The following is a 25,105-nucleotide window of genomic DNA, read 5'->3' as shown; positions in this document are numbered from 1 at the left end:
ATCAAATTTGGGGCTTGTTTGGTCTTGCTCTTGCTCCTCTATCATGTCATTTGTGTTTGAGGTTTGCGAACTCCAGATGATTTTTTTTTTCTTCTCTTTGGTCAGTTATTCCAGGCTATCTTTGTTACTGGCAATTCATAAGAGGCTTGCGCTCTTTTTTTTTAATTTTTTTATTTTCAAGAAAAGCACTCTAAACAAAACCCAACAAGTTGGTGAACCATTTAACAAGAATGACGTATAAATTTTGGTCACATTCCATTCAACCAAAAATCCACTCTTATCAACTCAGAAACAGGTTTTGGGAACCTGTTGCCTTTATGGTATGTTTACATTTGAAACAAATCACCCTATTATTTCAGATAAGACATGAACCTTGATCCAAAAAGGGATATGTGAGAAACCACTTAATACTTATCTGGCATTGGATTGTAGCTAAAATGAAAATATTTGGAAATTTAAATTACAGTAGCTGCCTTCTAAAGTTCCGGGTGGTGCCTTGGTAGGTTCGTATGAGCAACCCAACTCCAATGCCAACCCCGACACATATGCTCAAGCCAATCCCAACACCCACTCTCACACCAGCATTGAACCATGAAAGCTCTCCATCTTCACCTTCTACATATGCTGTCCCCCAGTACATGTTTTCTCCATTTTCTGGTTTGTAATATGAGTATTCCGACTCCTGTGAAGTTAAAGTAAATTGACATGTTCGAATCGAGACAAATTAAAATGAAATGCAGAATGCTTGTTCAGCAGCACAGAAGCATAATGCAAGTGAACACAGACTCAGCTGCACAGAAGGGTTTCGAAAACTTAATGAATTTAGTTCTATAGGTATGCGTAGTACGAAATATGGCCTCAAAAGACAAGTAAAGAAGTGATAATTTCCTATACTTTGAACCATTCCATCTCCTTAGATCAGTATCTGTTCTATTTTCTTAAATTATTATTTCATGAGCGAATTCGGGGCTGGAGAATTTGCCGAAATGAAAAATCACAGGAATATCGTATATCTATACCATATGCAACTCAAGGACATATAAGATGATAGAACTGAGTATTATCTGTAGTTTCTCAACACGAACCTGTATGGCCAAAAGATTGTATTTGCTAGTCTGGGCATCCAATATGCAATAACTAATCTGTTTTGTTTATTTTTTTATGCTGATGTAACAGCAGAGCATTGAGCAGTAACAAACCATGAAATCAGATCAGACATGGCCATGGCTAATGAAACATTAATATAACAAAGAGCAAGGCATCTCAAACTGAAATTCAAAATACATAAAGCCTACAAAAAATACCAAATGGACAGTAGGTACCTGAAAATCAAATCTAGAAGGATTGTTCCTCTGGTTTTCAGTTGCCTCATACTCTGGTATGGAATCCAACAACCCTTTCCTCACATGCTTCTTCCAAAGGCCAAGCTGCAAAGTCTTTGTTAAAATTATTGGAGTGCCCGAGAAGGACCCCGCGATGTATACCTCAATTAAAGGTGAAGCAGATTCTGCACCGGTAAATTGCTTTCCTTTAAGGAAGCCACTGCTTGCACTTATATCAGATTCACAATTCATGCTCCATCTCTGGCCATGGTGATCTGTTTCTGCATTGAAACCATTACTATTACACAGTTCTAAAACCCCAGATAGCACAACAACATCTTTATCGAAAACCTCAAACTTTACACTTCCAGTCATTCTTATACTGTCAGTGCTCACAAATGTAGCTTCTTCAGACTTCTTATCTAACCGGTCCCTTCGAAGAAGAGTTGTTGCCCCATCTGAATTGATGCTAGTTCTAACACCATTGACTTCAAGAAGCGTATCAGGATCCAATGGAATATGATTTACTGTGAGGAATTCTGGAGCAGAATCATCGATCTCGCATTTGCTAATTCTAACATAAAAGACTCTTACATCAAGCCAGGGTAGTGATACCTTGACGCAGGGTTGGTAGTTGGATTGCCTCACAACAAGTTGGCCATTATCAGTTGGCCCATGGCCATTTGATGCCTCATAAAAATTACCCATGATCCTCAATAGTTCACTTTTCCTCAATTAAATCCTTCCACTTCACTTGAGTTGAAGAATGAAGATAGTCCATACAAATGGAAATCCTATGAGCATAAAGAACCTGCATCCATATCCGTGAAAAGAGAAATTTATTCAAGGTGAAAGAACTCCCTCTGTTTGTAAGAGAAGATAAGAACAAAACCAACTACGACAAAGGAGAACCCAGTTGCTGAGACAAAACCATTATCAGAAGAAAATTAAAATAGCAAGAGAGGAAGCTAACCTTAAGTGAGAAACAGAGAACAAATCACATATGCAAGTTTTTTTGTAAGAACACAAGTGAGAAACAGAAAGCTATTAATTGCTGAACCTGAGCAGAAAAGCATATATGAAAGTTTTTCTGTAAGAACTCAAGTGAGAACTTGAGTAACAAAAAGCTATTAATTGCTGAACCTGAGCAGAAAAGCATATATGCAAGTTTTTCTGTAAGTACTCAAGTGAGAAACAAAAAGCTATTAATTGCTGAACCTGAGCAGCAGGAGAAAGGCTTCCATGAATGAGGGATAGCAAACCCAGCCAATAACGCTATGACATGCATGATAACATTTCCACGTGGCATAGCATTATTGGTCGGGAATAGCAGTGTTATCTCATTGCAACTAAGTTTTTCTCGAGCTGAAGGCCAAAGAAACACCAAAGCAAAGCAAAACAAAGAGATAAAAGAAGGGATAAGATGGAAAAAAAAGGGGAAAATCCAAAAACCAGAAGTCTCGAAATTTCAAACCCAAAGATTAATGGCTGAAGTCCAACATCAGGGTTAGTTTTAAAATCACATCAAACCAAAAAACAATATACAAAAAAATAGAGATGGAAGACTAGATAGACAAAGCCAAAACTAAAAACTTACAATCTGGTAGCAGCAGAGCAACAAAGCTATTCTTCTACTCCAAATTGTTGAATTAGTATAGAATTCAATACAAGCATTCAACCCAACTGCTGACCCTGCAAACTGCAAAACTGGTTATCATCATAATTCGTAACTGACTGAAGAAGAAATTAATAGACCTCACAGACCCCAACAAAATGACCGGCAATAAACGACATATTTCCCACGACATTTAACAAGCAGACAAACTGTGTGTGCGCGTTTAATCACCAACACTAATTTAGTAACGTAAAACTCACCACATCACAAACATCTCACAGGCTCCAATGGTCCGATACACCAAAATAAAAGCTTTTGATTCACCACAGAAAATTTGTGGCCAGGAAAAGCAAATCACAAGCTATCGTATCAGAAAATAGAGAGCTACCCAAGTTCTGGCTATGAGAAACAGAATTGGGTTCTGATTGATTTGCAAGAAACAAGACCAACCCAAGTCCTCAAATTTAGAAAGAACAACTGGGTTTCTCTTAATTTCGGATTTTTTTAGTTTTATTTATAACAAGTGGGGGCCACTCTGTATCTGATTATGATATTCCCTCAGATGATCAGATGAGATCTTATCCAAGAAGGAGAGAGAGAGAGGGCATGCAGGTAGGCCAGGGTAATGAAATGAAAGGGACGTCCTAGCATTTTCGGCCGTGAGAATCTTGTGGAGGAGGATCTTAATCCCATGTCGGTAAATAGAACAGAAACTACTTAGATTTCGACATCTTTTTCTTGCAAGTTGCAAGCTTTAAGGATGAGTTGTAGCCGTGTATTAGTATGAAGGCAAGTTTTACCAAACGATTGAGCATGGCTAGTATTAAGGTTAATAGCGGGGACCAACAAGGACGTTGACGTTTGAAAACAGCGTGGGCTGTGAACGTAGGAAAAATACAACATTTTTCTGCTTTTTGCTTTACGTGTATAGATTATGCGGACAATATTCACTTGCCAAACTTATATGTACTGCTGCTGACCAAGCCTTTCGGTGGATTTCCAGCCTAATCTTTGACGATTAAACTCTTTTAGTTTGATTATGATTTCAATTAAGGACAATTTGTTAAATTTACAAACAGATATCGACCTTCTGTTACGTAATAAACGAGTGGAGGGGTGAAATCGACCTTTTAGAGTTGAGTAGGTCTTTCTTCAATTTGCACGTTCAAATGTTCTTGTTGCATAATAAACGTGTATAGGGATGAAATCACCAAATTGGATTCTCATTCTGACTGCGGAAGTTCTCTTTGGATCTAAAATTCTAACACGCTTAAAATGCCAAATTTGCCTCTCCATGTGTTCATCATGTGACGAAAAGGTCAAATTATGTTTGTTAAATATACGAATTGTTCTTAATTAAATTTTTTTTAAACCAAACTATATGTTTTAATTCCCAAAATTAAAACTACATGTCCTCCTCAGATCAGATGATAGCGAGGGCCATTTATAGACTCACCCATCTCCATAGGTTTGTTCGGTTGATAAGTCCTCACATGAAATGTTTCTTTGTAGCATGTGCTCTTATATGCGTTCATTCATAACTTTCAGTTGGCACTCGTCACTAGTAGCACTACTAGAATGTGTATGCGATCACTTAGGACTCGTTTGGCACTTAGGACTTGTTTGGCACTACTTAATAAGCATTCTTTTTTGTCATTTCAGAAACAGTCTCAAACATACCCCTGATTGAAAATCAATTTCGAAAATTGAACATCGCGTCTCCAAATTCCAACAAGTAACCATTTATCTATGTATTTTAAAGATACGGCATTAACATCTTCATCTGAAGAGGAGAACATTTGGGTCAAATTCTCATGAATCTTATGAACTTGATCGAAACTTGCTAGTCACACTAGATGGATGTTATCTTAATCAACCGAATCAATGGAATTACAATGATGCGAGAGGTTTTCACGGAAATCGTTACATCATGTGCCATCACCCATCACAAATGTCTAAAAGTTGAAGTAAAACCCAAAATTGATCACAGAACAGAAATCCTTTAAGAAATTGCAATTTATATGCCATTAGCACATAAGGGGGAGCGCAGTAGAGTTCAACTTGATCGAACCAAGGCCAGGTTGCTTGGTTAAATTCGGTTCATGTTCAGCTTGAATCGAGAAGCCCTACCCAAGAATAATTTATAATTAGCCAAGCTTAAATTCTCATTAAACAGAAATCATCATTTAGTAAAGAAGCATATGTAAAAAATCACACAATTAAAGTATCAAACATTTGAGGTTCTCGTGTTTGAGTAGTTTAGTGGAGGTGCTTTAACCCATTAATAGGTCTATTGCAGAGTATTAAAACACATTAACTTCACAGGTGATCAGACTATGCAGTAATACCTGCAAGATTATGGTAACTAAGCAAATTTTCTGCATTCCAAATGGACAGTCGAACAATTTATCCATCACCTTGAAAGGTATAGTTTCCTCTCTAACATAAAATGAGATATGCCAGGTTGAACTAGGAGGATGGCAACTGAATAGTGTCCCCACCCTTCAAGCCATGTCATCACCCAACCTATCTCAATTTTTCCTATCTATATTAATATTATAGAATACAAGAGTCACCAACTATGGCTTCAACTTAGCACCACCCATCAGGGTGCTCCCTAGGGAACTATCTCAAATTTCTCTATCAGCCATTGGTCATTTTGAAACCCACGAATAGCCGACCAAGGGAATCTCATGAAAATTTGCAGGAACTCCAACCCAGCTATATTCTCCACACAACACAAGTTTGTAAATGCTTCGGCCATTTGATTGCACACAAGTCTTTTCTATTTGTTTTTAAATTCTTGATTTAACAAACCCTAAGTCCTACATTGAAGGATAGGCAAAACCAAGTTTAGCTTCACTCAATCAGTCTGAGGTCACTTATTGACACAATCTCTGTAAGTGAACGCATGTGTATTCAGGACAAGAAAACACAAAAATTGTCTTCAGACGCCTACCTTAGAAACGTACATGTAATATTTAGGACAAAGTGAAAACTATTATTTTGGAACATCAAGTGTACCTCACACAATGCAATTGCCAGAAAGCAAAGGAAAAAGAAAGAAGGCAGAGGATAGAGTAACCAATATGCAAGCCAATTTGGTTCAAAAACTTGAAATGACCTGAGCCTGGAGTCTTTATCACCGAGGAACTGCAGCTTCTAGAAAGTCCAATGAAGAAAATAGGAAGAGATCAGCAGATGAAGAAATTCTACTGATAAAGAGAAAAAAAAAATTTGTTTACTGTGAGTAGGATAAAATAAATTGATGAAGGGTGGGGCACGGAAGAGCCTAAGATTAATACATCAATTCAAAGGGGAATGATGACAACAAACTGCATCATATTTCAGATCAGCATCAAATCAACAAAGTCAGTGGTTCTTTCATGGAACCAGACTTGCACTAGCCAACATCCTATAGATGTTTTGAGAACAATGAGAAGATTTTAATTTGAAGATGTCCAGCTTGTATTCTTATTTTCCTCTATCTACCTAGATGGAAACAAGAAGATCAAGTGTATACAACCTTGCCATAGTGACGTAGGACACGTCCTCATCAAATAGAATATCCCATATTTTCATACCTTCTGCTAGCAGAGGTAAGAGAATTTGGTAATGAGCAAGAAATGAACAAAAACAGGTCTAGCTGAATAATGCTGTGACCTAAAATATACTTAAATTTCTCCCTTCCCCCTGGCCAACAACCAGCCTTGCACATTTTTCTATTTTTCTTCTTAATAGCCATATAAAGTAGTATGATCAAATATGCCATTTTTCCATCTCAAATTATCAATTATCAAATAAACCAAGCCTAACAGTAATCTAGTTGTTTCACATTCACATTAAAGAATATACACAATATATGCAACTATGAACCATTAAAAGAAAATATATTGACAACACATAAGGTTGCAAAGAAAAAATAAATGCATCCAAGTGGATCATTTTTATCAAACTGCAATTTCTGTGCACATTCCATGTAATTTGAAATATAAAAAAGCAGAATATCCTCAAAAGTACCACTGAACATCTATCGGAAGTTTAACGGCAGCAACTATGTAGCTGAATTAACCGAGCTGACATAAGCTACACAATACAGAGTCCAAAAGTTCAAGACGGGGAAGATTCTTTTTCTGTTGAGAAAGTGACACAGAAGGGAAAACCTATGCACCGATTACCTCAGATAGCCAGCGGGCCTTGTCACAACGGTGATGCAAGACCTATACCACGATGCAGAAAAATGAGTCAGAAGACACCCAATGCAGAAACAAGAGGTAATCAGTGCGCCACTAGACAAGAAATGACTACCTTAAGAGCTATCCATTAATGAACAGACTGCATTAACCACATCTGTGCACTGGAAACTTGAATTAACATCTAACTTTGACACTGACCCAAGTTTTGGTTCTCCAAATTAAAGAGAAAAGAAGGCTAAAATTTATGTAACTGGAGAAAGGAGACAGCTTTGTTGAGAATTATTTCTTCTTTATTTACTCAACTATTCCAAAAACCAATAAATCCTAAATCTACTTCACACAACAACCAAAAGAAACAAGAAAAGAACTACAAAACACTCCCTACTTCCCATTACCAATATAGTTATAGGTCCAAATAACAAAATAAAACAGCCCCCTAAAGAAACAGAAAAAGAAAACAGTTCAACAAGACAAACATAATTGAAAAGAGGAAAAGAAAGTAGGTGGGTTACCTTGAGAAAGGCAGCTCCAGCAGGTGGAATCGACGGCAATGTTGGATTTGAGCCGAGCAGAAGCAATGGCACTGTGAAGTGGCATCATTGACTCCATGCTTCCCAATACCGAAACAAACCTATACAAATTGCAATGACAACAATTTCAGTTATTTTGCTTGTATTTATATCTTTCTTGAAGGAAAATGGGAGACCAAAAATGGGTTTCCGAAGCCATTGAAATTGTCAAAAACGGCTGAGTTGAAGAGTTTTGAGAAGATTGTACCTTGTAGCGCAAGGGATGGTTCTGGTGGCCGAAGCAAATGGAGACGACATGGCTGCAGGGTTTAGGGAGTTTAGGGAGCTCTGGCTGAGGGTTCTTGAGCGAGCTATGGATCTCGAGCCGGCCATTAGAGCTGATCTGCAGAAGGAAGCCATTTCTTGTTTCGGGGGATAGAGTAGCAGTGTAAAGAATCAATAAGTTGAATGAATCACAGGTCGATGATGCAGAGATGCAGACTCTCGCTTAAACCCTACCCCCTTGTTGATGCGGCCTTCTACGACGCCGTTTCGGTTCGCACTAAACAAACACCTTCTTTCTTCTTCCTTCGCCTCTAGTTGTTTGGGCTGGACCGAGTCCTTCTGATTTAGGGCTTGGGCAAACTTTGCCCAATGGGCGAGGTCAAGTCAGTCTCGGGCCTCAGGTCATTCGGATGTATAACGGAACTTGGCGAAATGACGAAATTGGATCGTTTGCGCGGTTGGAGGATGACAGTAACTTAAAAATGAGTTTATAAAAATTAAAAAAAACATAATTTTCAAGATAGGTCGTTTATAAAAATTAAAACAAAAAACAAAAAAAGTATTAAGATAGATTTTGACAGACTTGGTTTGGTTGGCCGGTGCAGTTTGGGTTTAGGGTTTAGGGTGCAAACTAAAAGGAAAATTTAAGAGATTTTTTATTTAACCCTCGCACTTCTCTTTGTTCACCCTCCCAACTCTTCATATTTCCAACTTCATGTTTACAAACTCTCTCTCTCTCTCTCAACAAGTGTTAGAATTCTAGTTATAGTTCTTGGAGAGAAGTAAAGCTGTTCTCTTTCTCTAGAAAGTATTAAATTTCAGATTTGGGGTTTCATTTGTTTGTGTTTTTTTTATACTGGGAACAAAGAAAATTGTGGGGTTTAAATAGAAAATCTCTTTTAGTTTTTATTTTTTTTCAGTTTGGGATGTATTTCAGGGTAGTTTGGGAAGATAGTGAGGTTTTATTAGAAATTGTGAAAATTTAAATTAAAAGTTGGGGTGAACTTAGAACATGGGGTGAACTAAGAGAAGTGTGGGGTTTAAATAGAAAATCTCAAATTTGAATATACAAAAAATTAGCAAGGAGAATTCAAGAGACAGCTCGAATTTTTAATCAAATTAACCAATTTAGAGTAAATTTACTGGACAAAATATTCAGTACTTTTATCTATTAAAAAAAAAAGGACAAATAAAGAAACTTTGTATCTACTAAGAAGAGAAACTAAAGCCGATCAAAATCGTGGTACAAATATATTCATCTACAGCTATCACTTGTACAATTAATATCTTCGATACAAGCCATGAGCTCTTCCATATATGATTCAGTCCATTTAGAGTAGCTGCTGTTGACATTCTCAAAGTTACTTGGGCTGCAAGGATTCTCTACTTTGGTTTCACAAAGTATTTGTTCAATGTTGAAGATAGGATTGTTCTCGAAGAATGTCAGATCATTCGGATCAACATCATCATAAGAGACCACAAGTTCACCACCAGTTATACTAGAAGAGTAGCCTTGTTGTACAAGTGATGATGATTCTTCCGTTGATCCCATTTGATGATCTTTTTTCATCTTTTTGTTTGTGCTCCTCTTTTTTTGTACTTGATCTTGTGATGAACGCTTTAAATTTATTTCCTTACTCAAGGCCCTATCGTTCTTCCTCATTCGACAAATCACGAAATCGAAATCGTAACTACGATCATTGTAGTCATTCTTGGGACCAACAAAAAGACTATATTCATCCAGTAACCACCATGTGTGCTCCTCGGACCCTTTATTCTCATAGCGGAATTTTCGTTTTCGGCCAATGGGGTTCGGGTTTCCATTATCGTACTCAATAAGTTTGAAGGATTCAGTTTCACTCCACGTACCGCCGTGGCCAATGCTACGATCCATGCGCTTCGGGGTTAACTTCTTGAGCCCGGAAAGGAAATACAAGTCTTGATCAACAAGTTGAGGCCCTCCGTACTTGTTCCAAATCTCCGAAGGCTCTAACTTGTTGCCGAAGAGATTGCAGGCACGGATGAAGTTGCTGTACGGCGGGATCAAAGGATTTCTGTCGACCAACAAGGTGTGGAGAAAGGAACCCACAATCTCTTTATCAGTGGGGTGGAAACGGAAACCTAACGGCACGTTCTGATGATGTGCCATTGCTTGCTTGCTTGGTGCTGCTAATTAAGAAGAGAAGAGAAAGAGAAATCAAGTGAGGTTATTTGTGCGTAATCTGAATTGTATTTATAGGGAGTGTCCGGTTTAGGGTTTCTTTAGTTTCCTTCCTGCGTAAGGAAATAGAATTCCATATGAAACATGGAAACTCTTCTTTGTCTTTTTATTATTTTGTTTTAATTTGAAAGAAAATTTGATTGTCCTGAGCAGTTTTGGTACTTTATTATTATGTTTCTTTTTTGTCTTTTTCCAAATTGAATTGAATAAAAGGAGATTGGTTATCTGCCACAATGTACGTGGTTCTGGTTAGGATCAGGAAAGGCATGAGGCCTTGAAGGACTGGCAGAGAAGCTTGACACAACTCCATCAAGTTTTCCTGGACATGGCAGTGATAGTTGAAAGGCAAGGGGAACAAATGGATGATATTGAGCAGAATGTGGCTGATGCTGGAGCTTACATTCATGGTGGAACCAATGCTCTTTTTTCTGCATTGAAGCTGTTGACTGGGCTCTTTCAAAGCAGATACATGGTAGTTGTGGCATTACTGTAAAAAATGCTCTTCTTGCTTCAGAAGATGGTATTTGTGGCATTACTGTAACTCTATTCTCATTTAGCAAACTTTTGTCTTACTGTAATGCTGTTATTGATGAATACATACTTTATTTTGGTACTTGTTTGTATGATTGTATCTACATCTAATGATACAAAAGCACCGATTTTTACAGGACAAAAGGATGGAAGTGAATGATAGTAGCAGTAAAGATTTAGAGGGCAATGCTGGGCATTTCGGTAAAAATTCCGAGCACCATGATGGAATTGACAGCGGTCCTGATGACTCTAATACCATAGAGAAGAAAGACATCCCTACTGAAATAAATTTTGAAGAGGAAGTAGACATTGCAAGAAAAGTTCTAAACAACTTGATCGCGTATGCCACAGAAACTTCTCATGATGATCTCGCACAGCTCCAAACGGACAAGGAGCCGTCTACTTTTGAATCTTCTGAGGAGCCCAGTAAATCATCTTTTGAGACTGCAAAAGCATCAGATGTTACTAAGCCTGAAAAGTTAAGCAAAAGCATGGCACCAAATCTTGAACAGACAAGACGAAGAAGATGATTTGCACAGAACAATTTTCATACGCAATCTTCCTTTTGATATCAATAATGAAGATGTCAAACAAAGGTTTTCTACCTTTGGGGAAGTGGAATCTTGTTTCCCAGTCCTTCATCCAGTCACCAAGTATGCTTTAAACTTTTGGTTTGATATGATTCCTACATCTTTATTGTGCTATTATGTTGTGGCAGGCGACCAAAAGGAACTGGCTTTCTCAAGTTTTAAACAAAAGATGCAGCCAGTTCTGCAGTTTCAGCTGGGAATGCTGCAGTTTCAGGAGGTTATGTTTTGAACTCTTTGATCGTTATGTCATGTTTGGCAGATTCATATGTCGGAATAGACACCAAGATCGCACTCTCCTGTTAACTTTTAGAAAATTAAAGTACTTGGTCAAAATTTGAAAGCTTTTAATTTAAATGTGAATAGTTTGACAATGTTCTTTACCTTCATTTGAACATAGACAATAAGCTGTTTTGAGAGCATTCAGAACACAAGTGAAATCCACTATAAAAGCTGGCTACCTCATACCAACTAGCTCTTGATATAGTGGTACGTTTCTTCCCAATATTGGAGAATGTCTCAAATTCAAATCCTCCCTCCCCGATTGATAAAATAAATAAATAAACAATGGCTCCCACATAACCCAATGTTGGAAATTGACTACAAAAATTTAAAGCACTATACCTTGTTAATAATTTTAATAGTATAGCCGGACGGCTATACCTTTTAAATATTCGAATATATTTAAAAAGTATCGCCGCGCGGCTATACTATTAAAATATTCGGATATATTAACAAAGTATCGCCGCGCGGCTATACTGTATACTATTTAAATATTCTAATATATTAATACAGTATAGCCGCGCGGCTATACTATTTAATTATTCAAATACGCTAATAAGGTATAGCCGCGCGGCTAAACTATTAAAATATTCGCATGTGTTTATACAGTATAGCCGTGCGGCTATACAATTTAAATATTATATATACACATTTTGTTGGAGCAGACGGCATAGCTTCTGTAGAAGATTTCTTCTCATTAAAACGTATGGAATCAAGCATTGCACTTGTGTTTTCAGGTTACTGTTCAAACAGAAAATGAAGGGTAAATTGATAAACTTGGGCGCAAAGAGGAAAGGCGACAAAGACCACCCTTGCCATATAGATTAAACCTAAAAACTTGGGGCCAATGTCATCCCAGAAATCTGTTGCATGAAACAGGGTTTCAATTAGCATTTAAAAGAATCTGATACACATTACACCTTTTTATTGGGTCTTAAACAAGAATTTTGCATGTACAACTCCTGCATTTTGCAGGATTTTTTGCAAGCAATTATCAGCCAAAAGGATCAAAACAAACAATGGTTTGTGTTCCTCAAGAAGTACTCCACTGCGGTTCGAGGAACTAACAAGGTGGAAGGTCTGTAGGTGGAGGCAAGACAGAGTGATCTGAGTCTTTCCCATTTTCCACCACGAATGCAGTCTTCAAACCCCAGCTGGTATGGAGCTCCAAATGACAGTGCATGAACCAGACACCTAAAGATGATCAAATATAAGAGATATTATTCTTGCTTAATTAGTAACTTTGAAGTATAATGTAGCATGCTATTTGGTAAGTTTGATGTGTTTACCTGGATTATCAGCCCTGAACCTTAAGGCAACCCAACCACCGGTAGGAACTCCGATTGTGTTTCTTTCTGGAGGATCCACCAAGTTATACTTTGCCGGGTCCTTTTTGGGGTCGAAGTTCCCAACTCCGGTCCCAACAACAAAGAAATTGTAACCATGAAGGTGGAAAGGATGGGACTCCACTGTGAGAAGATTGGTGTCTTGTAGCACCAACTCAACTGTTGAATTGAAGGCAAGTTTGCTAAGCCGGGTGCCTAGTTTGGTGCCAAGGTTGGCAGTGAGTGGTGAACCAGTGTAATTGAAAGGTGTTGGAGGGCGGTCTGGGAAATCTGTGGTAAATACTCCCTTGGTATTGAAATAATGAGCTTGAAGCAGCCCAATTTGGGGCATCACAAATGTGATATTGTTTAAAGAAGCAGTGAGCTGTGTTCCATTCAGGCAAGTGGTGCATTGGTTGATTCCCAACCCGATCGTGTAAAAGAGATGTCGATCAACTTTAAGAGGTACACTGGCCGGGAACTGTGCTGTGTTTAGACTTCTTAGCTTGGCATTGAAGCTCAATGCAAAAGCTGTGTTATTGAGTGCCGGAAGTTGGGGAAGAACTGGCTGCACAGTATTTGGGATGCCTTTGTACTGCAGTATTCCAGTGGCAGTTTTGTTGTCAATGGAAACCGGTGCGTCCATGAATGGCCTAGCAGCCATGAAATATCTTCCGGGCACTTGGTTGGCTTGAACGAGAACATTCGTGGTCTGGCCTGGTGCTATTAGTATTGCTTGAGATGTGAATGGTTTGGTGTAGACTGCATCAATTTCTACCACTGTCAAGTTGTGACCAGCAATGGCAAAGAATAGCTCATCATTGAGTGCAGCATTGATGATTCGTAGCAGATACGTCTTTCCCTGTTCAACCTCCAATGCATAGGTATCTGAGATAGCAAAAACAAGAAGGGATGAGAATGCAAAGTCTCATTTTTCATGTCCAAATGGCAGTGCCATAAAACAAAAGTGGTCTCAGAACATCTAGTGTCATAGATGGGAAAAGTTCTCGCATACAATGAGTATATACAACGTAGCTCTCACAATTACTAGTTGCACGTCCACCATGTGCATTGTATAAACTCATTGTAGGCAAGAACTTTTCTACAGAAGGCAGTGGCTTACGTTTTTCAGAACATGGAAAGAGAGGCCCTGGCTTCCCATTGATGGTGTGTGCATCTGACATATTTGGTGGCAATCCCAGTTTGTTTCCTTGTTTAACAACCTCTTCAACGTCGTTATTCCACCATTCTCCTACACCATTCACAAGAAACAATACAATTATTTTCTGCATAAACTCTAAGACAATATAGTTGCACCAACTCACCTAAGACAATATTAGCCTCCTTGTATGGCTGAAGAAATGGAAAACCAGTCCCTTGTTTTGGCAAGATGACAATTGCTCCATACACAGTGGCTCTTAGCCAGAAAATATGTGCATGCCACCATAGAGTTCCCCTTTGCCCTGTTATAGTGATATTGTAGGTGTAACTATGTCCTGTCTTGATAGGACATTGGGTGATATAGGCAGGCCCATCTGCCCACCCATTTCTATATTGCTTTAATCCATGCCTGCAGAATTCAATCAAAATGTGACATTAATAAACCCAAATGTTCATTTTAGTTTTATGCTTGCATAATCATATGAATTCAAATATAAATTTCCTACCAATGAATTGACATATTGTATTGTGCATGGTTGGTAACATTGACAAGAAGTGTATCTCCTTCTCTAGCGTAAACTGTAGGTCCAGGGAACATCCCATTTACTGTAACAATTGGCTTAGAATGGCACAACCTGCTCACATTCTTCACTTGAACCTGAAAATAATTTTTGGAACAGATAAATAATAACCAGATATAAAATGCATGCAATTTAAGTCTGCCATTTTGAAATGCTCACATCGAATTGGTATGTCTTCAAAGCGGCTTTTGCCGGAGTGGAAAAGAACCCAACTAAGCATAAGAAGAGAAGTGCAGAAGAACCCCAGCAGAAACTGTTGGTTTTTGCCATTTTTCGTGACCGAATCGTTATACAATGGCAAGTTTGTAGGGATGAGACATGGTAGCAAGTCAGGTTCTAATGGTTTTATATGGCTGTGCCCAAAATCTAAAATAAACCATCAGTTTGTTTATGTTAGATGGAGTTGGTGTTGTCAACAGTAGGTAGAGGCTGTAGAGGTTGTACATGAAAGCTTTGAAGCAAAATACAGATGGGGACTTTTAGTGAAACGCCAACTTGAAGAGGCAAACAGAGTAGCTGAAGAACTTAATCTTGTATTTTTAATTGTTTAGGAAAATACAAGTATAAGCAAGAGAGCTACTTGAAGCCTAGATATGGATCTCTCAACTTTACCTTCAAGGGAAATGGTTGGCATCATGCGTATGTTTTCTGTTCACATATACACTTCGGGCCTTTTTCTTTTCTTTTTTGGCTTGCTAATGTTGACATTGTACGTGGATTTTTTGTTTAAAACAGGATTTAGCATTTAGCATTTAGGATAAAAACTTTGAACGAAAATCAAGCCTGAATGACTCTACAGATTCTGTCGGATTCTGACAAAATGGGAGTATGCTCAAAAGCAAGCCCAGCTGAGCTGCCGAAGTCAATTGATAAATCAGAAGCATGGAGAAAGGCTTTGTTGGTTCACATGTCATTCCTTTATATTGCCTTCATTGTATTACATTTCCATTGTTTGTTTGTACATAAGAATTCTACGTTTATAGGTGAAGATTCTACAGTTTTGTACTGTTCTTGAATATTCTTATTTGATTTTGGTAAAAGATATTTTTCCACATGAATGTGGAATACATTGCAAAAAAAAAGCACAAATGTTCTCATCCAAACGACTGCTCATGGCACCAAGTATACCAAATCATGACCAAATTGATAGACAAAACTAGAAATTTGTGCAAGACCGAAAGAATTAAGTACATAAAAAATTAACAGAGTATAAAATCTAAAAAACTGTTGATCGGTGAACACATCTTGATGTCAAGTACCAAATAGCATATCTGTGAAGCGTGATGTTCGTGGAAAAATTCCCCTTTATTTTCTCCCTTTCATCTCGCTCAAAATTTCTTAAATCTCTGTCTATGAACCCAACACTTTCATGTCCACCAGCTTGTGTCTCAAAGAGTTCGAATTGTTGATATAATCGAACGTTCACATTGGAAAACTTTTTAACCAATTTCATTTTTGTATTTGATACACCACGATGAGATCTTAACAAGTGTACTCTTGATGGTGTTGCAAGTGGATGAGTATGTTCCTCGATGAAACTCTTAACTACAAAATTGAACCCATCATAAACTACTGTTAACTTTGCTTTGCAACTTTACATCATAAATTTGAACCCATTCATTCATCTAATGCATTTGCCATCACTCCTGCACTTTTTGTATAATAAGAAAATTAGTACAAACATATGTAATAAACAAAGGAAAAACTTGAATGGAAGAAATAAATAAAAATTAGATTTTTCCATGTTAATCAGTAACAAATAGCATAGCTGCAAGAACTCGAGATTGAACAGAACATGGGAGCACCCATGGGAGGAAGAAGAACACGTTCAAAGATTTTGAGTTTTTATTTTTTATTTTTAAAGTTTAATTTAAAAAGTAAAAAATAATGATATTTTAAAATAAAATTTTCTCAACCCTTGGATGATTAAAGTAAAAAATTAGAATCATTCTAATAACAACATGATACTATGGTTCAAAGGCCATTGTGGTTATAATAAAAATATTAAAAAAACCCCAATAAACGCACATCATTGGGCCATTCCATATCAAAACGCACCGTTTACATGGTCACAACCGACTGGTGGCAAGTGACGAAACAATCTGAACTAAGCCCCGGACATCAATTTCCATTTCCATTTGATTGGCATCAAGCCTGTGCTCGTTTCGTTCCCAACGTTCCCAAATCGAAACCCGAGTCGCATAGAAGAAGACCCGTCCGACTCAGCCATCATCAGCAATGGCTGCGATCTTAGCTCGCAAGTCCCTTCAGGCTCTCCGCGCCAGGCAGCTCGTAAGTTTATCCTCTGCCCTAACTGCTCTTTTCTCGTTCTTCGTTTGGTTTCTGAGAAAATGGGCAAAGCAAACCAAAAAGAAAAAAAGCTTCAATCTTAATATTCACTTTTGGATACCTATGAAAGTCAAATTTTACAACCCTTTTACTCCTTCCAAATTTCTTGGATCAGGAGCATTGTACTGAGACTTGATTTCTTTGAGCTGAACTGAGCCATTTGTTTTATTTGTTCTTAAATTTTTCGATTGAAAATCTGATTTTCATTCATTAGCTCCACTACTGATATATAATTGTATTTATTTATTTTTTCTTTTCAATCCTATGGAGCTGCCACTGTTTTAAATTTCAATACTGAATAGATATAGAAAGGGTTGGAAGCTAATTTCTTTGCGATTTTGTTTATTGGGTATTATTGTGGTTATAGACCAATTCTTGCTTTCTGAATCTGCTATGTCTTGCGACCTTTAGCGTGGTTTTTGGTAACCTAATTTTTGCACAAGGGAGGTGGATTACCTTCTTCTTCTTTTTTGTTCTATTTTTCCATTTTTTAATACATGTCCAAGTGAAATTTATAGGCTACCTGGGTATTTCATTGTTTGTGGATGACCCATGAACAAAGCATGTGGTGCACCAGAACTAATATTTAATATCGGATATTATGACGGGTATTGGAATGGATACACAAAACCGAAGAATTTATTATGCCTTGCAATGTCATTTGCTCTGAGAATTAGGGCAATTGTGGTGCTAATCAAAGGAGCTTAAAAGAATTCTGGGTTGCTCATATGTAGGGTGTGTTTGTTTCATGGAATGGGGTTTTAAGAATCTATTTGTTGGAATGAGATTTTTAGGAATCAGTGGAATTTAATGATTTTCATTTCAGTGTTTGGAAAGGTTGGAATGAAAGTGATTAAGACACCAATGAAATTTTACCATTTAGAACCAATTGCATAAGGTAATCGTTTTCATTTTGATTTTTTGAATGTCAAAAGCAGAGAATGGGGTTAAAAAGCCCACCTCGTCCCTTGGGTTAACAAAACTTTCGTTTTGTGGGTTTTGGATATCTATGGGAAAACCAACACAAAATGATTTGTACTTACCAAACATAGAATTACCTCATTCCTCAGCATCTATTCTGCAAATCAAACACATTCATAGTGTTTGGGAGTCTTTTGGTATGATTAAGTATACTACAATTTGAGGTGTAGTTGACTGGTAACTTGAATTAAATTTGATTGAAAATACTAGTTTTCTATTTGAATTTGGGTCTTCAATATAGAAGTTTTCTGCTTCTTCCAATAAATGAACTGATTATTGTGCGTTGTCACCAAATTTTGATAGATCAAAGATTGGACTTAACTACTCGATAAATAGTGTAGGAGATCACATTCATCAACAGTTCGTTTCAAAATAATCACTGTAACTTATGATTCGGATTAATGTAGGGCCAGTTTGAAGACAATGTTTCTGTTTTCCGGTGTTTCTTTTTAATCAAAGGGAAAGAGGGGAGCTGGGGATGATAAAAGAATGAGAGATGAGAGTGGTTAGGAAATAAAGGAGATAGAATATATAACATTAAAACTAAATTCCCCAAAACATCAAAAAACCATATAAAACTGTTTTTGAGTTTTTATTGTAAATTTAATTCTGAGTTTTATTTCTCTTATCTTTTTAAGTTATTTCATCTCTATTATCCTTTTCTTCTATCTTCCCTCTCTTTCTTTAATGAAAAAAGAAGAAGAAGAAAACCACACAAAAAACTGTTGTCATTAGGTTCTCAGATTTTTTGAGTAGTTTAATTTTGGTCCTTGTAGTTTGACCTTTTTTTTCACTTTGATTTGTCATTTTAATTGGCAATTTACTCCTGTAGTTTTATTTACTTAGCAATTAATTCCTACAAAAATAGACAGAATGGTTACATGGTCCTGATTACACACTTTTTGGAGACAAGAATTCCCTTACATGTGGTGGTTGCATGTTGCCACGTTGACAGAGTTTACGATTTGGACTTGACTGCAAACCAAACAAAACTACATGTGAATCCCCTCAAATGTGGTGGTTGCATGTTTCATATGTTTTTTTAATTTCAGTATAATTATAGGGAGAGCTTTCTTAAAACTTTGGGTTTATGTATACCTGTTTCGTATTCTATTTTAGCTATTGGACGTTTTACTGGTCTATTTTTTCGGTTTGTGTTTAGGCTGTACCAGGGCAAGCCTTGCAGGGTTCTTACTACTATGGACCGCGTTCCAGTTCACATTACTTCTCCACTATAAAAGGTTTGCTCTTCTGCAGGGTCATGGGTGTTGTAATAATGATAGTTTAAGATAAAATTATATTGATATCTTCAATATCGTGTTATTTGGCCTGTACGGTGCTTCATCATGGTGTGATATTATCTTTTAGATTTTTATTTTTTTTTACTTCTTGTTTATGCCAACTGCAGAGGATGAGGAGAGAGAGCAACTCGCAAAGGAGATTTCGAAGGACTGGAGTTCTGGTAATCCCCCTTACCCTCAAGAAAAAAGGGAAAAAAAAAGAAAGAAAAAGGAAACCATTATTTTTGTTCTTAATTTGGTGTTATTACATTATTTGAAATAATAGCCTGATTTTTTAATTACTGTAGTCTTTGAGCGAAGCATAAACACATTGTTCCTCACTGAAATGGTTCGAGGTCTGATGCTGACGCTTAAGTACTTTTTTGAGAAAAAAGTTACTGTAAGTATCTTCCGATACACATTGCCAAGTTCACTTTTCATTTTTCCGTGGTGAACTATGAAATCTATCTTTTGTTTTGCAGATCAATTATCCATTTGAGAAGGGCCCTTTGAGTCCTCGTTTTCGTGGTGAACATGCCCTACGGCGATATCCTACGGGAGAAGAGCGTTGCATTGCATGCAAACTTTGCGAAGCTGTAAGAGTTGAAAACTCTTTTGTGGCTATTTTAGGTTTTCAAATATGAATTAAAGACAACATATAAATTTAGGTTATGATGCTGAAAATTCCTGCCTGCCAAAACTGGTTAGAAAATTTCATAATTCTTCATCTAGTATATCTGGGTTAGTTTACTTGTTTCTGCTTTGATGTTTATTTTTGTTGTTGATATGCATTCCTTGAGCTGCCAATGGGCAGAGCCTGCTTTGTCATCTTGGACAATACCTGGAGCTAGAGGCCAGACAACGCTGCCTCCTGTCACATTCAGCAAACTACATTGGATTTTTGGCCTTGTTTTGCCGCTGTACCTCATTAATGTCTAATTACTTTCCAGATTAGGATATATTCTTGATGTGCACACGTAGTGTATCATAGTATTCTGCTGTTACACTGATATTTGTATATACGGTGTGTTTTCTGCTCTTATGCTTTATTCCTTTGCCTAGGATGTAATTCAGACTCATGTAGAATTTGAAGTATCATTTCACTGCGTAAATCCGCAACAGGCTTGCTTCATGTGTTACTATGTTATAAGGCATGAGCAACTGAATATAACATTTTAACTCACAAAGCTGTTGTTTTTCTCAGATATGTCCGGCGCAGGCAATCACAATTGAGGCTGAGGAACGAGAAGATGGTAGCCGTAGGACTACTAGGTGAAGGATGACTCTCCCTTCTTCCCCTCCCCCCTCTTTTCCCTCTCAATCTCCGCCTCACACTCGTCTAGTTTTTCAGGTATGACATTGACATGACAAAGTGCATCTACTGTGGATTCTGTCAAGAGGCATGCCCTGTTGATGCCATTGTAGAAGGACCGAACTTTGAATTTTCAACAGAGACTCATGAGGTTACTGAGCATCCTTTCTATTGACTCATAGCAGCTAATCCTATGTCTTCATCTTTATTCTAATCACATTTTCTGACAACTGATCAAAGGCACTCTTTTCTGCTGCTGTTGCAGGAGCTTCTTTACGACAAAGAAAAGCTGCTCGAGAATGGAGACCGATGGGAGACTGAGATTGCTGAGAACCTCAGATCTGAAAGCCTCTACCGCTGATTTTCCACCCCATGGTTCTTTCCTAGTTACCATACTCGCACTTTCTTGACTTTTTGATGATGTGGAAAAATAATAGATCCATGCATGGATCTTAAAGAGGTTGTATTGTTGGTATTTTATTACCCTAATCTTTGTAATTGAGTCATTGTAAGTAATGATTCCAAATGCAAGGGATCAAAGTTTTTTTCTGTAAGATCTTTAAACACGTTGAGCATGGTTGGACGTGAATTTTTACCAATTTATAGACCATCCTCTAGTTTCGTTTGAACAATGTGAGTTAGTAGAGAATTTGGGTGTTGGAGAAGTTGAAGCCTACTGACCATGATCCTTTTTACCAAAGAGTTCTTCCAAATTTTTATATTTGATCTCAATTGTACCGATCAATGGAAGCAAAACGAGGGCCCGCCATGGGTCACTAGAATCGGGCCGCAGGTGAGAGGTAAAGAGGAAGAGGAGCACGTAGCATATCCCACTCTGGTACTTCCAAGGGTTTTATTTTTGGTAACAGAAAAAAAAACACCTAAAGGAAAAAAAATGGGAAACTCATGAAACGATCACTGTATAATACTCCTGCCACATTAGCAAGTTAACGGTTTTACGGACTAAATTGACAGAACAGAAAACGTGAGACACGGAATAATACAATATAATGAGATTGAGTCAATTCCCTTTTTTTAAAGGGAAGATACCAAATCTATCGAGTTTATTTGAATAATGGAGAAAAAAAAAAAACAAAAAAAAAAACAAGAAAAGTAGAATTAGCACGGTAGATGGAGGAGTTCTGGACCGCAGACGATCCTAACCGTTGGTTTTTTAACCTCGGTCGTATAGGAAAGATCCCATACATACCCATATATTTTACAATGCATTGTTGTAGGCTCAGCACTCAATACTCTCTCTCGTTTGGCGCCACAACACAAACACAGCCACAGGTCTCTCTCTAGTTTTCTTGGAAATAGATTTTGTCTTGGTGATTAATTCAACTGGGTTTGTGCTTGTTCACTTTTTCATTCATTTACCTTTTTTTTTTTTTTTTTTTCAATTTCAGAAATTTCAACACTAAAAGGTGAAAACCATAGTTCATAAATTCATAAACGTCATTTAAAATCAAATAGTCATATTGAAATCTCAATTCAAATTCAGGTATATATGTAAATTTAAATTTATATACACTACCTGACTTGTTTTATTTATTATAATGTTGTTAGTGATTTGTTATATATTTGATAATTCATGTATATATTTGGTTAGGCATGACGATTGATTCACATAATTCATTATTATATATAATTAGATTTTCTCCTATACGAACGTCATGTATTTTGTACTACCTCTTCATACTTTTCTCCTTATTTACAATGGTGTTTGTACTATAATAACAACAGAACGTCCGGATGAGAGAAGAACTGATATTATCATTGGGTTAATCATTTTATTAGTCCATGAATTTAGACCCAATTTGCATTTGAATACCTCAATTTCTAAAATAGTTCTCACGGTCCTTTAACTTTAGTTTCGTTAGGACAAATGGTCATAACGTCAATTTTGTTAACTTTTATATTAAGTGCAGGGGCAAAATGGTATTTTTGTATCAAAATTGATTAAAATATGAATAAAAAATTAAAATTAAACTCTCTCTCTCTCTCTATCCCGATTTCTACTCCCCCCAAACTTAAATTTTTTTTGTTGGTTTTTTATTTGATTTGATTTTATTGTTATTTTAAAGATATAATTTTTTATTCTTTTTTTTGTTTTATTTTAATATAAAAATACCATTTTTTCCCTGCACTTAATAGAAAAAGTTAACAAAATTGATGGAATGACCATTTGTCCAAATGAAACTAAAGTTAAAAGATCACGAAAACTATTTTGGAAATTGAGGTACTCAAATAATGCAAATTGAGTCAAAGTTCAAGGACTAATAAAATTATTACAATATGTTTGTTTTATAACTTTAGGTCATGGTAAATTATTGTTTAGTTCAAAAAAACTAACAAGAGGGTCAAAATAGAAAGGTTCACAAGTATGTTTAGGAGGTGTGGTATGGTGAGTGATTTGTTGGGTGTGCATAACACCATTCTAAAATCAAACCCAACATCACCCAAGCCCAGCCTCAGTTTCAGACTAGTCGACCTATGTGTCAACAGCCCCTCCCTCCCCCTTCTTCTTTGGCTCTTCTTCGATAAAACTTAATCAGTTTTCTTCTTGTTCTTCGACTCTTCTGCTTCGACAGTCAATCATTGGGGTCTTGCAGTTATCAGCATTTGGTGGGTAAGTGAATTTGTAGTTTTAGTTCAGTTGGTTCATTAGTTTTCTTTCGTTGGTAATCTCATAAACCCATTAGGTTAGAACTCGTTTTTGTTATTGGTTTTCTTTTTTCTGCATATTCATTAGGTTCGGAGCCTGATTCAAGTTGTTAGGGTTAATTCAGCAATTCCCTCTTCATTTTGTAGATTATTTTTCATGTTAATTAGCTTTTTCCTTTCCTATTTCTTTCATTGTACAAGTTTTATGTCCAAAAATCAAACTTGCAAAAAATAAAATAAAAAATTTGCCAGAGTCACTAACCGCACTTGCAGCGTTATATTCGGAATTGAAAATTTTATTTAGAGTTCATGTAAATGAATTAGAGAATTATGACTTGACATGAAATTAGTCTCTGTACAAATGTAAAATCACGTACTATAATTTACTAGGAGACTACTAGCAATATTTCAACAACTGAGCTTAAGGCTGCTGGTTTCTTAATTTTCTTCAGACCCTAAAAACAAATGGAAAATATCAATATATTGCTCCAAATTATAATCATGGTTCTGCTCATGTCAGATAGAGCGAGGAGGGAGCAATGGCAGAGGACGCGATTCTAGGATACCTGGAGAAAAACGATCATATTTCAGACTCGGGCCAGTTCGCAGCTGAACGCAGAATCGATCACAACGAGATTGTCAACGTTATCAAGAGTCTCCATGGTTTCAAATATGTTGACGCACAGGTGCTTAAACTCACTTGCCCCCGATTTTTCTTTCTTCGTCATTATTTGAATAGGAGCAACAATTGGGATTTGTTTAAAGTGTTTTTGCTTAACTCTGTTCTTTTTGGTTACTAGAAAGTTTTCTTAACTCAAACTAATGAAGAGTTTATCATTGAATCTTCTTGGGTTGCATGTACTTGTTAATTCGAGCTACAAATTATGATGGATAGTTCACATTTGTCTGCAAAAGGAATTTCCTTTTGGTTGTTAGTTCTGGTTTCTTGTTGGGTTGAGTTCATTTTTTGTTTTACTTAATTGAAATTACACTAAATGTAAAATTGTGGGCTTCATGAGGGTTCTTGCTGTTTGAGTACCTTTTGATACTCGTTGATCTGCAGGACATTAAAAGGGAGACGTGGGTGCTTACTGATGAAGGAAAGGCATATACTGCTACTGGATCACCTGAAGTGCAACTGTTCCTGGCCATACCACCAGAGGGTATTCCAAAAGAAGAATTGCAGGTGATTATTATGGCTCTCGTCTTTAATTTAGAACTTCTGATACGATGCATGTTTCATTGGTTCTATTCAATTATGTTCTGTGCTTGTAGTTTCTCTCTGTTCACGAGTTATTAATCTTTGATGCTACATGTGTTTTGAAACTGATGTTTTATTCAGAAAAAGCTGGATCTATCAGTTTTCAAAATAGGTTGTGCCCAGGCTGCAAAGAATAAATGGGTGGAGATGGGAAAACAACTTGTCACCAGAAAGGTAACACCTCACTAACAAAATCTATATACGTAATAATGTCTGTTAGGAATGTTTTAGATATGTTACGTAGGGGCTATGATCTTCCTGGAATTGATCCTAATCCAGTATTTTGTTCCAGTTTATCCAAATAAGTAGGCCCTTTTCTCAATTTATTTTAGCGTCATGGTTAATGGAGCCATGGATACTTGTTGTGTCAGGAGTCCTTCATGTTCTCCAATGAGAATCCAGCCAAAGACTTGTTATTTGGATTTTGTTTTTCTCTGATACACTAAAATATAATTTTTGTAGAATCTGTGATTGTATTTTAGTGTGTTTTCTTTCTCCCCTTCATTGATAATTATTATATGTTTCTCGTCATTTGACTGTTTTCAAAATTTATTCTTTTATTTTTGTGTCTAATGGACTCTGTATTATGCAGTTTTTTTTTTTGGGTGGTGGGGGGGGGCTGAGCGGGGGGGGGGGGGGG

At 36.9% G+C, this 25,105-nt stretch overlaps 6 protein-coding genes across 15 annotated transcripts in view; 2 read left to right on the top strand and 4 right to left on the bottom strand.

The window, feature by feature from the left end:
- LOC18766360 (uncharacterized protein At1g01500) lies at positions 232-3,442 on the bottom strand. 4 transcript variants are annotated; one of them, XM_020569956.1, is made up of 4 exons: positions 3,198-3,442; positions 2,920-3,029; positions 1,323-2,133; positions 232-682 (listed from the first exon to the last, which is right to left on the bottom strand). In XM_020569956.1, the coding sequence occupies exons 3-4, from the start codon at positions 2,028-2,030 to the stop codon at positions 461-463; spliced, it is 930 nt and encodes a 309-aa protein (XP_020425545.1). In that variant the 5' UTR covers positions 2,031-2,133; positions 2,920-3,029; positions 3,198-3,442; the 3' UTR covers positions 232-460. The 4 variants fall into 4 exon arrangements, with proteins under 4 accessions (XP_020425545.1, XP_007200469.1, XP_020425544.1 ...); XM_007200407.2 differs by having other exon boundaries at positions 2,920-3,021; XM_020569955.1 differs by having other exon boundaries at positions 2,920-3,014.
- Positions 4,736-8,205, bottom strand: LOC18768738. Of its 5 annotated transcripts, XR_002272844.1 has the most exons (5): positions 7,911-8,173; positions 7,646-7,764; positions 7,116-7,157; positions 6,062-6,099; positions 4,736-5,063 (listed from the first exon to the last, which is right to left on the bottom strand). XR_002272844.1 is itself a non-coding variant. In XM_020569961.1 (4 exons), exons 1-3 carry the CDS (start codon positions 8,060-8,062, stop codon positions 6,080-6,082), a joined length of 291 nt encoding a protein of 96 aa, XP_020425550.1. In that variant the 5' UTR covers positions 8,063-8,174; the 3' UTR covers positions 4,736-5,063; positions 6,062-6,079. The 5 variants fall into 5 exon arrangements, 4 of the variants coding, with proteins under 4 accessions (XP_020425550.1, XP_020425548.1, XP_007201454.1 ...); XM_020569961.1 differs by lacking the exon at positions 7,116-7,157 and having other exon boundaries at positions 7,911-8,174; XM_020569959.1 differs by lacking the exon at positions 6,062-6,099.
- On the bottom strand, positions 9,183-10,076 carry LOC18766196 (protein SOMBRERO). Its single transcript, XM_007198983.2, has one exon. The coding sequence runs from the start codon at positions 10,074-10,076 to the stop codon at positions 9,183-9,185; it is 894 nt and encodes a 297-aa protein (XP_007199045.2).
- Positions 12,411-14,915, bottom strand: LOC18768035 (laccase-11). Its single transcript, XM_007198928.2, has 6 exons — positions 14,775-14,915; positions 14,541-14,692; positions 14,199-14,443; positions 13,997-14,125; positions 12,838-13,761; positions 12,411-12,742 (listed from the first exon to the last, which is right to left on the bottom strand). The coding sequence occupies exons 1-6, from the start codon at positions 14,883-14,885 to the stop codon at positions 12,612-12,614; spliced, it is 1,692 nt and encodes a 563-aa protein (XP_007198990.1). The 5' UTR covers positions 14,886-14,915; the 3' UTR covers positions 12,411-12,611.
- LOC18767827 (NADH dehydrogenase [ubiquinone] iron-sulfur protein 8, mitochondrial) lies at positions 16,647-21,169 on the top strand. The gene is made up of 8 exons (XM_007201755.2): positions 16,647-16,907; positions 19,108-19,186; positions 19,354-19,407; positions 19,534-19,625; positions 19,708-19,821; positions 20,430-20,497; positions 20,577-20,688; positions 20,803-21,169. Exons 1-8 carry the CDS (start codon positions 16,854-16,856, stop codon positions 20,896-20,898), a joined length of 669 nt encoding a protein of 222 aa, XP_007201817.1. The 5' UTR covers positions 16,647-16,853; the 3' UTR covers positions 20,899-21,169.
- The window catches only part of LOC18767329 (phenylalanine--tRNA ligase alpha subunit, cytoplasmic), an 8,095-nt gene continuing 5,967 nt past the window's right edge, over positions 22,978-25,105 (top strand). The window contains exons 1-4 of one of the 3 annotated variants that reach the window (XM_020569951.1): positions 22,978-23,165; positions 23,725-23,890; positions 24,268-24,390; positions 24,547-24,639. In XM_020569951.1, coding sequence (XP_020425540.1) covers positions 23,744-23,890; positions 24,268-24,390; positions 24,547-24,639 — 363 coding nt within the window. In that variant the 5' untranslated portion in view covers positions 22,978-23,165; positions 23,725-23,743. Of the gene's footprint in view, positions 23,170-23,724; positions 23,891-24,267; positions 24,391-24,546; positions 24,640-25,105 lie in introns of all 3 variants that reach the window. The other 2 variants (XM_020569950.1, XM_007200641.2) reach the window with 2 other exon arrangements.

Source organism: Prunus persica, chromosome G8 (genome assembly GCF_000346465.2).
Source record: "Prunus persica cultivar Lovell chromosome G8, Prunus_persica_NCBIv2, whole genome shotgun sequence".
In the NCBI taxonomy this organism is placed as follows: domain Eukaryota; kingdom Viridiplantae; phylum Streptophyta; class Magnoliopsida; order Rosales; family Rosaceae; genus Prunus; species Prunus persica.
This window is presented reverse-complemented; position numbering and strand designations above follow the sequence as displayed.